The sequence below is a fragment of the Nannospalax galili genome, unplaced genomic scaffold (assembly GCF_000622305.1).
Source record: "Nannospalax galili isolate Female #2095 unplaced genomic scaffold, S.galili_v1.0 scaffold375, whole genome shotgun sequence".
In the NCBI taxonomy this organism is placed as follows: Eukaryota; Metazoa; Chordata; class Mammalia; order Rodentia; family Spalacidae; genus Nannospalax; species Nannospalax galili.
In genome coordinates this window covers 908,452-925,909 of record NW_008337054.1, presented here as the reverse complement: position 1 = coordinate 925,909, position 17,458 = coordinate 908,452, and the positions used below count along the sequence as shown (strand labels likewise).

At 36.7% G+C, this 17,458-nt stretch overlaps 1 protein-coding gene across 1 annotated transcript in view; it reads right to left on the bottom strand.

Annotated features, from left to right (window-relative positions):
- Positions 1 to 17,458, bottom strand: part of Rngtt (RNA guanylyltransferase and 5'-phosphatase) — a 281,017-nt gene that overhangs the window by 148,272 nt on the left and 115,287 nt on the right. Inside the window, 1 exon segment of the mRNA XM_008831840.3 lies at positions 8,042 to 8,142. Within this exon segment, the coding sequence (XP_008830062.1) occupies positions 8,042 to 8,142 (101 nt within the window).

The following is a 17,458-nucleotide window of genomic DNA, read 5'->3' as shown; positions in this document are numbered from 1 at the left end:
TCTTTTCAAAAGGTTAAAACCTCATTTAATTTTATGTCTTATAGGGTTTATACAGCCAATTTTGAAGGAAATGCATCTTAGCTCTGGAAATTGTTATTGAATATGTTAATTGTTAATTACATATGGAAATTGTTAATGAAATGCTTCTTCTAATTATATGGTTATTAAAATAATTTTAAAAAAAAACAAAAAAACAAAAAACTTCCACACTGAAACATGCTATTTCGGACAACCTGAATTCATGTTCCTGGACCATGGTCAATCATATTTGGTTCCATAGTAAAGTAACTCTTACCCTTTGAGATAAGAGCTGAGTGTGTTTTGTTTCGTTGTCTTTTGTGTGCACACGCACACACATGCGTGTGTGTGTGTCTACACTAAGGTTTCAATGACACTTGTAAGGATTATTTGTTTGAGGACAAGAGAAAAGTAGAAAGTTCATATAAATTCCAAGTTAATAAGTGGGAAAATGCAATTAACACCAATGTGATCATATACTTCTTAAAGAAGAAAATAATAAAAACAGAGGAGAAGGAATATAGCAACGAAGTTTAGCACACTAATTTTGGCTAGAACAAATTATCTTGTTAAAGGGAAAGAGTGTGCTGGAGAAATGGCTCAGAGGTTAAGAGCACTGGCTGTTCTTCCAGAGGACCCAGGTTTGATGCCCAGCATGCACATGACAATTAATGAGTGTCTGTAATTCCAATTCCAGAGGATCCGACACCCTCTTCTAGCCTCTGAGGGCTTTTCACACATGGGTGCATTTACATACATGCAGTCCCCGTTCAAAAAATTTTTTTTAATTTATAGTAGTCATTGTTTAAATGTTCTTGCTTCTTGCTGTGTGTGTGTTTGATAGTAGATAGAATCCCACTGAAACTGGCCAACAGCCCATGTAAAACACATGATGCAGAGACCAGACAGTTCAGTGCCTTGCCACAACACAAGGAAATCATCCCACACCTACCACCCCCTCCAAGGCTCAGGGACTTTTGAAGAAGATGTTGGCAGAAAGATGTAAGAGCTGGAGGAAGGAGTGGAGTGTTAACTGGAAATGTCCTCCAACAACTATGCCAGAAAGCTATAGTCACATCTCCTTCCCATGTTCATCAAGGAGTCAAGGGGGGAATCAGTTACCCATCCCACAAAATCAGTCAACCTTAGCTGCATGTGGGGGGAGGAGCAAAGGATATATAAGCCAAGAACACCAAGAGGCACCTCTCTCACCATTTTGTGCAGTTGTCGGGAGATCATGGGATCTGTATTTGAGTGTGGACTTTACAATGCAGCCATAAATGTGGGATGCATTGGAGAGGAAGCTACTACTTCTGTTTTGCTAAATGGGAATGGAATCAAAGTGCCTTCTAAATATTTACATTTATACCCATAGATTAGGGTTACTCTCAACCTCAGTCAGAGAAGCTTCTTTATGCAGTGGTCAGCAGTCAGTACTGAGACTCATAAATGGTCAAAGTCCTGAGACTAAGTAACTGTTTAGTGTTGAGCTCTAGATGGGACATTTTTATCAAACTCCCAAGACCTGGGAAACTGTGGGTCTCTCCCTTTCCTCATAGGCTGTTGGCCACTGATCCGCAAGGACAAAGGGAGCAGAGGCTACTAACTGGGTCAGGACAGCCTGTGAGTATGACGGAAAAAGCTTTCTGGGAGACAGCTTCAGTGAGACAGCTCATTTATTGGTGGGGGTCAGGGAAAAATATATGGTGGGGATGGTAGCCAAAGCTTCACTTGATAGGTGTTCATAGTATGCTTTATTTACATGTGGCAGGAGGATCCTATCATCTGGCTATAGGGCAATGCCTAATTATCATATAGAAAAAACCTGGGGGCAGTTTATTGCAGATAACTATGCCAAAGGTCAAATTTCAAATAAGGCCAAGCACCTGTGCTTGGAGGCACTTTCCAGATAAGGTCAGGCAGCGAGCAGGAAGTCCCCACTGAGAAAAGGAGTCCTCCATATAGCGCCAAGCTCCTTAGAGCTATCCGGACATGGCGGACTGCAACCTTAGCAGCAGGGTCCCCCAACAGGAAACACTGCAGAAGAGGGAGTAGAAAGAATGCAAGAAGCAGAGGATGGTGAGGAGCACTATGAAATGCTGCCTTCTAGAAATGGCATGGCTCTTACACTCAGGAATTCACAGAAACTATGGTTACCTGTACAAGTACAAGCCAGTCAACATTCCAGCATGACTGGGAGAGGGTCTCATGAAGTTGCCACCCCTAGCTAAGGAGCTAGTGCCAACTGATGGCTGGAAGAAAGGGGAGTCACTTTTCTTCTGGGGGATGGCCACTAGTAACTGGATTCAATGAGCTTTAAAACATGAAAAAAGAAACGGAGGATATGAAAGTAGGAGAAGGGGGATCCAAGAGGCCTGTGGGGGGGGGTAATTTGGGCTAGATATGATCACGATACATTGTATAAAAGTATACATGTATACACACAGACACACATGTTACATGGCAATTAGTTCAGTAACTAAGCATTCTATGTAATACCACTGATGGTATTTCCATCCCCACTTTCACTTCTTCAAAATAATTTAAAGGAAAATATAAATAAAACATTCATTTCTAAATGGAGGAGAACTAGGAACAACAAAATAAAGACTCCTTCCCCCACAGTTTATCATTAGTTATATACCTGTTAATCCTTTCTCTTTTTTAAAGATTTGTTTATTTATCTTGTGTGCATGTGTGCGTGCACACACGCGTGCATGCACACCCACGGAGGCCAGGAGAAAGGTGTGAGATCCCCTTGAACCTGGAGTTACAGCCAGTTGTGAGCCACCCAACATGGGGACTGGGATCTCAACTCTGGTCCTGTGAAAGAACAAAAAGTGCTCTTAACCTCTAAGCCATCTGTCTAGATCATCAAACCTTTCCTATATGAGAACTTTTTTCCAACATTCTGAATATTTTACCAATGTTATATATTTACTAAAAAATAGTAACACTAGGGGATGGAGAGATGGCTCAGTGGTTAAGAGCACTGGCTGCTCTTACAGAGAACTCAGGTTCAGTTCTCAGTGTCTATATGGTGACAATCATCTGTAACTCCAATTCCAGGGGACCCAATGCCCTCTTCTGGCCTCTTCTGTGGGCACTGTACACGTGTGGTGTACTTACATGAAGGCTAAACACTCACACATGTAAAATAAAAATAAATCAAAAAAATTTATGAATAACACTAGTTCAAATAAGCAGGAGAAGTAAACTTAAATCATTGTATTTTTTAAAGTAAATCTAAGCAAAAGAAAAAAATTAGTCGACAGAATTTTTTAAAATAGGAAGTAAAGCAAAAACATACAGTTTATAGTCCACTGTGACTGCTACTAAGCCAGAGATTCTCAACTTCCAATGTTCAGACATTAGCTAAGAGGCATACTTGGATCCCTTGATAACAAGAGATTCCCCTTGAAGGAGGACCCTGCAACATGGTCACTAACGTGCAATGTAAACTGCAGTTGACAAACTACAGTCCACAAGTCATATCTGGCCTGAAACCTGGCTTTGGAAATAAAGTTTCATTGAAACACAATAATGTGTTCAGGCAAACATACTTTTTCTGTGTTCTATTTTGCATTATCATGGCAAAATGAAGTGGCTGAAAACAGAGAATGTATAGCCAACAAACCCTAAAATATTTACTATTTGGCTTTCTACAGAAACAAAAAAATAACTGCCCTTATAGTAAATCTTGCAACTATTTTTCAGACTGACAACATTTGCTAGTAAATGTATATTGGAAAAAAGAAACACCCAGACCACTTGGAAATTACCAGCCACTCATTTTAAATAAATATAAATTGTCAAGGGCAAAGACACCACCATTTTCTGTTAGTTAAAAATAGAACTTAGGTGATCAAGTAAAGAACTGGTTTGTGGCTCAAAAATGAAATCCTGTCATTTGCAACAACATAGATGGAACTAGAAAGCATTACTGCATCAAGTAAAATACAGCACAGAAAGACAAATACTACATGATCTTATGCCTGTGAAGAATATAAAGTCAGTCTCACAGAAGTTCAAGTATAATGCTGATTACCAGGAGCTGGAAAAGCAGAAGGGAGTGAAAGATGAAGAAAAACTGATCAATGGATCAATGAATATCAAGTCTACAGTTACATGGAAGTAAGTTCTAGTGTGCTACATGAAATGGGGTGAGTACTGATAAAAACATACTTTATTTTTGAAAAAAGTTGGAAAATAGGCTTTTGAATGTTTTCATATAAGGAGACAGAAAATGCTTAAGGAGAAACAAGCTCACTGTGATTTAAGCAGTGTGGATGTATACATTATTGAAATATATAGAATCCAACTGTTTATGTGGCATAATTTTTATGTTTTTATCTATCAAATGAAAAACAAATTTAAATTAATATATAACAAGCAAACCTAAGTGGGCTACTTATAGCTACTCATATTTACTTTTTAATACTCATTTGTTATATTTATTAAACACAATCTGTAGTTATTTCCCAGTTACTGGATACAAATGTTAAAAATTTCCGCAGTGCCTGTTCAGCCCAAATGGAGTAAGAGTCATTATTCTAGGAAAGGCCAAATGAAAGCTCCCACAACTTCTCTACCCTACCAGAACAAGTCCAAAGCAATAAAGCATCCCCAAGGGAATTGCAGAGATTAGCATCACCATCAAAGACATAGAATGATTGTGAGTTATCCCAATTTAATCAGGTTGTTATACCAATTGCATGCAGCTGCTATTCCAGATGTGTTGTCTTTAGTGAGGCAAATCAACGCAGCCTCTGCAAACTTTTATAAAAATACAAGTTAGCAAGTACTTTTTTTTTCTGTATCAACCCAACTACCACAGGTCTGCCTTTGCTTGGCATAACCAATAGTGTATCTCTCATCCATAGTATACAGTTCTGCTTTGGGCTAGAGTGTAATTCACAGAAAGAGTGACTGTTTTTTTAAAACCATGTGTAGTTGGGGTTTATTATGTTATATGCAGCAGTCCAAACATTTGACATATGCTACCTTATTAAATTCCTTGAATTTTACAAGAGAGATTTAAGGGTCCAGAGATCCTCTGTTTAACTCAATGCACTCTAGTAGCCTGTGGCACAGAAGAGCTATTTCATTTGCATGTCAATCATCAGTTGGCAGGTACTCAGCTGCCTGTACCTTTTGACCTTTATGAATAATGTTGCTAAGAAAATTCATGTCTAATTTTTTGTATAGACACAAGTTTTTATTTCTCTTGGGTATATGCCTGAAAGGAAGAAGGGTGGGTCATTTGATAAGTCTACCATTAGCATTTTGAGAACTACCAAACTGTCTGCCAGAGTGGCTGTCCCAATTTACACTGTCCACCACTATGTCTGAGGGTTTCATTTTACATTCTCACTGTCTACTACCTTTCTAAACTTTTTAAGAAGCAATTGTTTCTCTGAGAAGTTTATAATTACACGTACTTGAAAAGGAAAAATTAACCAAGACATGAATCAAACGGGAAATGATTCACAGAGAAAGTTGGACTTACACAGTACATCAGATAATCAGTAATTCTATAGGAGTGGCAAGAAAGGAATATGGTCTTTTAAATCTATTTGCATGAAAGCAGCAGCAAATATCTAAATGTACCATGTACCTGGTTCTAGTCTAAATGTTTTAGACATGTAATCCTCATAAAAGGCCTAAAAGGCCAATTTTTATTTTACCAATGATGAGCGGGAGGCACAGAAAAAAGTACTGTGTTCAAGGTCACCCAGCTATTGCAAGCAGACTTCAACCTAGGCAGTTTGAATCTTGAACTGGTGTTCTTAATTACTCAGCAATACAAATAAGTCCACATGGTTCACTCCAAGTTACTGATGCTGCACTTAAGAGTTTACAATTTCCAGTGTGGAGACTACCTATGTAATTCTTGGTTTGGGCATTAACTATGGATTTGGGCTACAGACTACTTAATATAAAGTCACAATATTTTCAAAACAATGAATAAAAAAATGTCTATAAAACTCAACACTTACATTACAAAGACATACAAAACTTATTTTAGGCCATGATAAACTGATGTTGGGTTAATATACCTCAATTTCTCAAGTATGTTAAGAGTTTAAAAGACCAAATTTAGGGACAGTAAATACAGAGGACTTGAGGTTCAGTTCCCAGCACCCATATGGCAGCTCACAATTGCCTGTAACTCCAATTCCAAGGGATTCAATGCTCTTTCTGGGTTCCATGGGCACCAGGCATACACTTGGTACAAATACATACATGCAGGTACTCACATATATACATAAAAATATTATTTTCCAAGGCCAAGTGTTGTAAACTCCCAGCACTCGGGAGGCTGAGAAAAAAGGATCTCCTTAAGTTCTAGGCCAGCCTGGACTAGAGAGAAAGTCCATCTCAAAAAACCAAAACAAATCTACTGGCCAAACAATCACATAATCTCTGTGTTCCATAAGGTACTTCCTGAAGAGCTTATGCTTGGCTATTGAGGTATAGATTCCACAGTTAACAGGCAAGCCAGAATATCTGTCAGAAAAATAAACTTGAATTTACTATTTATCAATATTTACCAAACATTTATACAAAATAAATTTTTTTCAGAAACAATTTTCCAATCAAGCAGGTGTGTGTTTGTGTATACCATCTGTTCTTATAAACAGCCTAAAATTCCCTATATGGGGCCAGTGAGATAGCTCCGTGGGTAAAGGTCCTTGCTACCAAGGCAGACAACCTGAGTTTGATCTCTGAGACCCACATGTTGGAAGAAGAGAATCAACTTCTGCAAGCTGTCCTCTGAAAACTGCTCACATAATGTGTGCACATGTGCGTGTGCATACACACACACAGACACACACAAACACACATGTATGCAAATAAATTTAATAAAAAATTAAATAAATAAGATTCCCTATGCATGGTTTAAAATCATACCAAGAGACCTAAATATGTACTCAGCTACCAGAGAAAACTGTTCTTTAACAGTTTTTTTGTCATTAAGTCCAATGGCAAATTAAGTCACAAACATTAAAAGATGTAAAATATTAAATGCCTCAATTTTAAAATAACTATTATCAGTGTGCTTTATTAACCAATCACATTTCAGTACTTAGGATTCATTATACAACACCATTTTTTTAATTCATATTCTCTCAAAAGTCTAACACTTAAAATTAGAGAATCTGAACTCCTGTAATGAATAACATATCCTTTTCCCTATCATCAACAATCTGTATTTTACCTCTGACAGGTAAATGGATTTTATGGTATTCATTGGCCAACTTTAATACCTGCGCTCTATTATATTTACTTCTTTATGTTTTCTTTGATTGAACATTTCTTATTTTGTTGTATTTATTTAGATGTCCTAAGAATGTGTGGAACGAAGTGAAAAGAAATAAGATTTTGAAAATACAGTAAATATATTCATACTAAAGTACCCTTTACTCTAAAATAGCAAATGAATAGTCATAAGCGAATAACCATTAAGTGAAAAAATTAACAATAAAAATTATAAAAACTCTAAGTCAATAATTAAAACCTTATCCTCATAAAGTATGGGCAAAACGTTTGTTATGTTATCTCCTTCAAAGTAAAAAAATACACTTATCTCTCAGTACATTTGATTTTAATACCAATAACCTTGGATGTATAATTCTCTTGAGATTATTTTTAGTAACATCTTTTATAATTTAATAACATCTACATTTTATATCATTAAAATGAAAGTTGAAAAGGAAAAAGGTCTTTCTTTGTCATAGGTACAAGGAATGAATATGTAAAAACAATAGATATGGAAAATATAAAATATTTACTTTCCTTTTATTTTAGAGTTTTTAAATAACCTAACCAGTAAAGCCTTATATGAAGGATAACTTCATGTCTTATAAGAGAAGAAAACAAAACCCATTAAGAAAGCTAAGTATGGCGGCAATTCAGCCCATAATCCCAAGACGCGGGAGAGAGTAAGATTGAGTTCAAGTTCAGTTTAGCAAAACAACAAAATCAGATTTTCAATGCACATGGGTGGAGGACAGCTTACCCTTCTCCTCCCATTCTTGTTATCTTAAGGCGAAAATCCACAGAGTTCAGACTGGGAGGTTTCCATTTCAAAATATCATCACATCGGCCAGGTTTGTATTTCTAAAGTGAATGAAAATGAAAGTAATAATCAGTAAAAAGCTAAAATTTATAATTCATTAAATACATTACTTTTTATTAAGCAAAATTGCCACTTCTTTTTCAATTTACTTAGTTGTGAATGTGTTGTGTGTGCCAAGGTTTGTGTGTGTAATTCAGAGTACAATTTTCTGGAGTTGGCTGTCTTTACGCCATGCACATTCAAGTAATCACTCAAGTGCCTTTACCCACCAGGCCGTCTTGCTGGCCCTACTTCTTCTCTGAACTTAAGCTTTTTATCTTGAGGGGAGAGGGGGGACAATTGGGTGTGTCTTCCTCAATTGCTCTCACTTTCTTAGGGAGACAAAGGATTTTCACTGATATGAAGGTCACTAACTCTACTAGTCTGCTTGGCCATTCAGCCCAAGGGTTCTTCCTCACTTGTGGTTTTCCTAATTTGTTTAAGGAATCTTTTCCTAATCTAAAAACTCACTGGAATTTTCTACTATGTTTTCTTAAAGGAGTTTCCTAATTTCAGTTTCTTAAGAAGACAATCCATTTTGGGTTTCTTTGTATCTGTCATGAGGTGTAAAGGAGTTAGGGACCTGCAAGATCTCTGGGAAGGTAAAAACACCTGCTGTGTGGGCCTGGAGACCTGAGTTCAATCCCGAGAACCTACTTAAAGGTTTTATGGAACTCCACAAAATTGTTCTGACTTCTACATGCATGCCACAGAACGTGTATGCCCCCTCCCCCACAAGCAGAACACAAAATAATAAAAATAATTTTTATAAAGAGTAGGTTCATTATTTGGCAGATACTCTATTAGTCCAATATCAAGTGATTATTGTTCCTCATTGAATTCTTATGAGACTTTTGTCAAAAAGACAACTGTTTTCAGATACATTTCTGTGCTCACTACAGAGCACAAGTGACTTTTCTGCTAGAGCTGCAAGTGACTTTTCTTCCAACTAAAGAGCATACTGTTTCCATTATAACAGCCTTTCTAATTCTTAAAAAGGATATATGGAAATACTTGAATTTTATTTTTCTTTTCCAAAACACTTTGTTAATATAATATTTGTATTTCCACATAAATTTTGAAATCACCTTTTATGAAAAATAAATCTCCTGGAATTTCTATTAAGGTCACAGCAAATCAGTAGATCAGCAGTTGGGGAGGGTGTCATAAAAATGCTGAATCTTCTGATTCATAGACACTGCAAAGCTCTCCATTTGTTGAGTCTCCTTGAATGAATCTCAGCAATGTTCTATAGTTCTCAGTGTACAACCTTTGTTAAACTAATTTCCCACAAAGACTGTTTTGTTTCTACACATCAGCAGTAAAGATCTGGGTCTAGGTTTAGAAGCAAACACAAGAGTAAATCTCTTCATGATTGGTAGAGTATGTGCCTAGCCCTTGGTTCCATCCTCAGCAAAGCATAATCTAAAATTCCAGCACTCAGGGGGGAGGTGGGGAGGAACAGAAGGATAAAAAGACCACTGTCTTCCCTGGCTACATATGAGATAAGGCCAATCTGGGTTATGGGAGGGTCAGACCTTAATGACCCTTTCTAATACAGAGGAATCCAGCCTCATTACCAATATATTTATATTTCTGCTCATCCTATGATTCATTGAAAATTATTCCTGGGTTGCTGACACAAATGCCAGAAGTAAGGGAAGGAAGGAGGGAGGGAAGGAGGGAGGGAGGGAGGGACTCAGAGCAATCTACAGAATCAAAACAATCCCACTCAACAGTCTTTTTCACAGAAATGAAAAGGTCCATCTTAAAATTCATAAGAAATTTCAAGGGGCCCCAAAGAACTGAAATAATCTTGGGAGGGAAAAAAGAAGAAAAAAAAAAGAACAAAGTTCAAAGTTGAAAGACTCATGTTTCCCTTTTATTTTGGAGACAGAGTCTCATATGCCCCAAGTTAGCTTCAGTCTTACTACATAGGCAAGGATGATCTTAAACTTCTGTTCCTCCTGCTGTGCCTTTCAAGTACTGGGATTATAGGCATATACCAGTTATACAAGCCCAGTTTATGCAGTGCTGGTGATCAATCCTAGGGCTTCATACATGCTAGGCAAGCCCTCTATCAACTCACCTACATCCCTAGCCTATCCATTTTTTAAAACATACTAACAAACTGACAATTTTGTTCCATATTGACAAATGGAACAGAATTAAGAGTATAAAAATAAATAGTCCTATATGACGTTTTAGAAGGGCCCTAAGTCCATTCGATGAAGAAAGGAAATATTGTCTTCAAGAAATAGTGCTGGTTCTTGTTTGAGCAAGCCAGGTCCTGAATTCAATCCCCACAATTCACATAAAGGTAGAAAGAGAGAACAGGTTCCACAAAGCTATCCTCTGACTTTTACACACACACACACACCAAAAAAGTAAATGTCATAGTTTACTTCTAGTTTTACAGTTTCAGGTTTTACATTTTGTCTTTAATTCATTTTATGTTGCTTTTTCTTTCAGTTGCTTTTTGTATATGGCATAAAGGTCCAACTTCTTTCTTTTGTATGTGGCTATCCATTTTTTTCCCAATACCATTAACTGAAGGTAATATTTCCCCCTTGGACCCCTGGAGCTATGAATGTAGTTCAGTGGTAGAATATGTGCTTAAGCAAGTATATGGCCCTGATGTCAATCCTGAGTACCCTAAGCCCCACAAATTAGTAGACTATGTATGACTGAATTTCTTTCTTTATTCTCTTACTCTGTTTGTTTTTAATGTCAGTGCCACACTGTTTTGATAACATAGCTTGGCAATATCCTTAAAGTCAAGAAGTATGAAATCTTCAATTTTACTCTTCACAAAATTGGTTTGGGTATTCAGTCTCCTGAATTGGGGTTCCATACCAATCTTCAAGTTTTTTAAAGTTCTATGAAAAATATATTAACACTTTTGTAAGGATTTCATGCATTTTGTACATAGCTTTGCATAATATGAACATTTTAACAATTTTAACTCTCCTAAACCATGAACAAGGGATATTTTTTCATTTATCTATGTACTTTTTACTTGGTTGATTAAATCTATCCCAAGGTATCTTACCATGAATAGGATTTCTTTTTCAGATAAAGTATTACTGACATATAGAAACTGATTTCATCCCACATTACTGAATGTGCTTGTTTGAATGGGCTTTCCCTGGACTTCCTGGTTCTCCACAGTCATCCATAAACAGGGATCATTATACTTTCAATTTAAATGCTTCTGTTTTCTTCTTTACTGTTGCTGCTGGTGCTTTTGGAACGGCGTCAGATAGATGTGGCAGAAGAAAGGGCCATCCTCATTGCTATCAGAGCACAGAGGAAAGGCTCTCAGATGTCCACCACTGGTTACCATATTAGCTGTAGATTTTCTTAGTTAATTAATTAATTAATTTTATTAAGGTGAGAGAATTTCCTTCCTTACCTTTTTGTTGTTGTTGTTGAAAGCTTCTAACACTGAAAAGACGCTGAATTTTGCCAAATGCTTTTTCAGCATCTATTGAGATATTCATGTGGTTTTTTATTTCATTCTGTTAACATTATATTGTTACAGTGTTGATATCATACTAGCTGATCTGCTTATGCTTAAAGAAAAAAACAAAAACCTTCTATCCTGGGAAAGACCTCACTAAGGGTTTTTAATGTATCCTGAAAACGCCTTAAGAAGTATTTTATTTGGATGGCTTAAGGACTACTTATTGAGAAACGAGTATTTTAAGTCTTTAAGGCTGAGCAAGATTTATAGTAGAAAGTAAACAGCAGCAAAAATGCAAGAGTGAAAAATACAGGATTTACCAAGGAAAAGTAAATTGTAAATTCAGTGCAGGCTTAAGAGAATGAGACAGACTATGGACACACTCAGGAAAGAAAAGCCAAGTGACTTCATTCTCATTTTGTTCTAAATTTTGAGGATGGCCTCAATCTAGCTATGTAGCTGAAGATGGAACAGAGCTTCTGAGTCTGCTGACTTCACAACCTGAGTGCTGGGACTACGAGAGTGAACCACCGCACCTGTTTTATGCAGTGCTGGGATGAATTTAGGGCTTCCTGCCTTTGAGGCAAGCACTCTACCAACTAATCCAAATCTCAACAGCCATTATCAGTACTACTTTTAGTACCCACAAAAAATTACATTATAAGAGATTTTTATAAATTGGAGAAAAACTTTAAAACCCCTGGCCATAGGATCACATTTCAAACTGAAGTCAATATAGTAACAATTTAGTACAATATTTTTGATAAGAAAGAGCATTGGAGTTTGTAAGAAACATCATTGCTAGGCCAGGCATGGTGGCCTAGTATTCAGGAAGCAAAGACAGGTGGATCACTGCAAGTATGAGGCCAGCCTGGTCTACATAGCAAGTTCCAGGCCAGCCAATTGAGACCCTGCCTCAATTTGAACAAAATATATGGTATTTCCCCAGGTTTTATGTTTTAATGAGGACAAATGTAAAATCAAATTTATACTATTTCAACACGAATTTTCATTCCTACATTTTCCATGACAGATTCATTTAGGTGACATATACATGATGATTACAAATATCTCTTTGCAAATTTAAATACTGAAACTGGAAAATGTTTCCAATTGTCAACTCATCTCTAAAAAGAATCTGATAAAAATGTAATCATTTTTGGTAATTATGGATATTTGATAGGAATCTCATAAACGTTTCAGTAAAGTAGCTCACAATGGTCATGAGGGGTCAAGGAAAGTAAGATGGAAAGGAATATCCCCAGGAAAGAATCAGCTGAAATCAGAGCCTGCAAGCCTGTGTGCTGCACAAAGCCTATGTCCATCCCATCCTTAGTCTCTCTATAACCCTGGCCAAAGGAATTCAGACTTACAGATAAAGCATCACTGTGGTCTTATGGTGAGTGCTACAAAAATAATAAGAAGTACATGAAAACTTCTTTGTTTCATGGTCTCCAGCATAATAGGGGCAAAGATATTATATAACAAAGCATGTATGGCTTATCACATCTGAAACATAGAATCTTGCTGATGTGTAAACAAGTATACAAAAGCATTCTTTCAAACTATATACTCTAGTATATCATTTTAATTTTACTGAACCTACCCCCATGAATTTAGATTAAATATTTATCAAAGGTCTATTTAACTGATAAATATAATACTTCATTCTATGGAAACAAACCAGGTTTTAATAAGTGAGCTGTATAAAAAAAGAAAAGTTAGGGAAATATTTACATCTGGATACAATTATCAATATAATCTGAGAAATCCATTGTCATCTTAAAGAAGCAATGTAATCAGCGTAAATATCAGGAAGCATATTTAGGAGAGTGTTCATAAAATCAGAGTAGAACCTGCCTTCTAAGTACAGTATAGTACAGCCATAAGAAAAAGGAAGTCTTGAAAACAGACAGAAAACCAAGTGAAGGGAAAAGTGATACATAGCTTGTATACAGCTTGTGGAAAGCCCTGTACAAAGCTCAACTAGAGGCGGGTTTCGTCTGTGGATATTTAGCAATTCTGGAAACACTAGAGCAAGGAGGGCATGCTACTGCCATCTAGTGGGTCCAGGCCAGAGATGCTGCCATAGATCCTACAATGCCCGGGGCAGTTGCCTACAACCAAGAATTAACCAGTTTCAAATGTCTGTGCTAGTTTTGGGAAACCCTGATAAAAACAAAACCAGTGACAATAACTGCAACGAAAATAATAAGTTTAATCTCTCTTTGGCTCTACGAGTTTAATAATGGTAATCAAGTTTAAAGTGTGAGTTTGATTTACCTCATTTGTAAAAACACAGTAATAGCACTTTGGTTGCCTAAAACAGGATATCCAGACCAGAATTATCTAAATTGCCTTGTAACTGTATGCTAGTCCATAATTTTCAGTAAGTAAAATGTGAACAGTTATGTTCTAGAAATACTATCTTCCAGGTTATTCACAAGACTTGCACCATCCTCTCTATAACAGTTTTATTACTTGCTTTTACTGTTACTTTATCATTTAATTTCAAATAAAAAGAAATTCTAGGACCTGGGAGAAGGCTCAGTGGGTAAAGTGCTTGATGTATCAACGGATGATCTGAGTCCAACACCCAGAAACCACATAAATGTGGAGGGAGAGAACCAACTGCACAAAGTTGTCTTCTGACCTCCACACACTCACCATGGCATATATGACCTCCTCCCCCAACTTCCAATTATAATGAAAAATTAAAATAAAAAAGAAATCATAGATGGTAATGCTACTGGAGAAAAGTAAAGTGGTGAACTGAGTTTTTAACAGTAAGTTCTTCATACATCTATTCTTTGTATTCTTTTCACTGGTTCTCACTACAGTCTATTCCTGTAAGACTCCAAATATACCTATGAAAATTTCTTCCTAATCTCCATTCCTAGTCGTAATTTCCCCCAATGCAACCTAGATCCTTCTTTTTATGTTTTAAAATTTTTATATATTATTTTTATTCTGCATGTGTGTGTTTCACCTACATGTACATAAGTATACCCATATCGTGCAATGCCCAAGAAGGCCAGAAGAGGGAGTCAGATCTCCTGGGACTGAAGTTACATAGGACTGTTAGCTGCCATGAGGGTGCTGGGAACCAAACCTGGGTCTTCTGCAAGAGCAGCAAGTCTCTTAACTGCTGAACTATCTCTTGAGCCCCTAGGCCCTTCTTTTTAAATATGAAAGTGTGTCAAGCAGAGGACTCCCTCCCCTTCATGCTAGACAGTATCCTAAGGTTTCAAATTTAAAAATGAATCATTTATATGATTAAACAAAAAACTAGTCCTCTCCATTTTGATAAGTGAGATCTCCTAACTAGCCATATTCAGAACTTCTGAGGTCACTCCAGCACAATCTCTATCACTTCTGCATTCATCGGTTACCTCCAGGATGTTCCCTCGGGTTACTCTAGCAGCCTATCTGTTATCCCTATAGTCAACAGATCCTTACTGCATCTGGTTGGACACCTTACTAAACAGAATTCAAGCTTCTGAACCTATCAGTTAAGCCCCCTAATCTAGGCTTATTAGTTCCCTTTAGTTTTTAATCTTCCCTATGGTTTTCATATAGAGTAATAAAGACAATAGTATTTCTAGTAACATTTACTGTGTATTTATTTTCCACTGATCAATGATGCTACTGAGTGCTATCAAATCACATTATTCTCAGAACATTCTACGAAGCTGGTGAACTTATTACAATCTCCTTTATTTTTAGATCACAAGAGACAAAGAAAATGAGTAATGTGTCTAGACAGAGTAAATATTAAAACCCAGATACTTATTCCACATCTCAAAATACATACTAACTACCACATTAAACTGTGCCAATGGGAAAACGGGTTCATATCCTAAATACAAAAACAACTCAAAGGGAATGAGAGTTGAAAGTAAAACTTCCAACTGTAAAACTAGAAAAAAGTATAGGGGAAAATCATAAGTGGTCTGTGGAAAAAAAAATTCTGGACATGACATTAAAAGCACAGACAACAAATGTAAACATCAAAGTGTCAGAACATCAAACTAAGAAGCTTCTGCACAGCAAAGTAAGTACATTACAGAGCAACCTACAGAGGGACAAAAGTTTCTGAAAACCACATACCTAACAGGGTGTTAACATCCAAAATACATACAAAGGTCATATAACTTAAGAATGAAAAGATAAATAGCCCAATTAAAGTAAGAACGAAGGACCTAAGCAAACAATTCTCAAAAGGAGACACTGAGATGCTGACAAGCACGTGATGGAGGCACCCACCAAACCTTAGTGGGAATGCACCTTATACCCACTAGGTTAGATATTACCAAACGGATAAGAGATAGCAAATGTTCTTAGGGACATGGACACAAAAGGAACCACTGAACACTGTTGATGAAAGAAAACTGGTTCAGCACTACGAAAAATAGTGTAAATGTTCCTAAAAAAAAAATTAAAGATGAAACTACCAATGACAATTCTACTTCTGGGTACATCGAAAGTTACTAAAATGGTATGGTAACTGAAAGAAAACTGTTTCTATACTTCCTGTAGCACTGCTCATAATATGCAAAATATGGAAAAAACTGAAATATCCTTTGATGAATGGAGTTTTAAAAAATGAAATAGAGTATGTATGCCATGTAATATTATCCAACCTTAAAAAGATGCCCTAACATTTTTAACAATTAATAAGGCATTTTGCTAAGCACAATACAGAAAGTGTAGGTGATCTCACATGTGGAATCTAAAATAAATTCACAGAAGTAGAAAGTTGGTGTTGCCAGGGGCTGCCAGGAAGTAGAAAAGGAACGAAGCTCATCAAATAATGGTACAAAAATAGTAATTTGGAAATGATTCATGTTAATTAGGTGGAATGAAATGACCATTTCATAATGAATATCGAAACATCAAGTTGTACACGTTAAAACATAGTTTGTATTAAGTAAAAAATGTCATAAAATAAAGAATTCAAAATAGAAGGTTAAAGATGTTAATCTGCTTGAGTACCCTCTAAAACCCTATAAATTTAGGAAGGTACAAATCTAAAATCTCACAAAGAAACTGTAGAACTATTAAAGCAGAGTTCCCCAGAAGCAGTCTGCTAGTATGGACCCAGCTCAGTCTCTGCTGGGAGCTGTTCTGTGCTATAGGAGGGTCCGCAATGCCCCACACAACTGGTGCTAAAGTCATGACAACTAAAAATGTCTCCAGATATTATCAAATGTCATCTTGGAAGTACTGTCACCCCCATGTTGATCTGAAGCATGGGTTCATTTCTGCCCTTTAACAAATATTTGTGGGGCAACCACTAGGTCTATGCGAACCTCTTTGCTAGAGGCCAGAGACCTAAAGACAATGGGAGATTCCAGGTAAATATCAGTTTAAACAACCTGTGAAAAACCAAATGAAATAAGATGTTCAAGGTACTATGACAGCATGAGGAACATAACATGACCAAAAAGATCAAAAGAAGTTCCCCAGAGGGAGTAAAATATAAGCTAAAAATTACACAAACAAAAAAGATGAGAGTAAATAGAAACAAAAGAAAGTACAGAGAATCTGGGGAACTAATATAGTCAAAATGCACACATTAAAAACATGGTCCTCAATATTCATCCCTGAAAAGCTACTTTTATAGGCACTAAAAATACTACTGTAGGGCTGGAGAGATGGCTCAGAGGTTAAGGACACTGCTTTTGCAGAAGACCCGGGTTCGAATCCCAGCACCCACATGGCAGCTAACAACTGTCCATAACTCCAGTTCCAGGGGATCCAACAGTCTCTTCTGTCCTCCACAGGCATTGCATGACATGGGTGCACTTACCTACATGCAGGCAGTGCATGGATACACATAAAATAAAAAA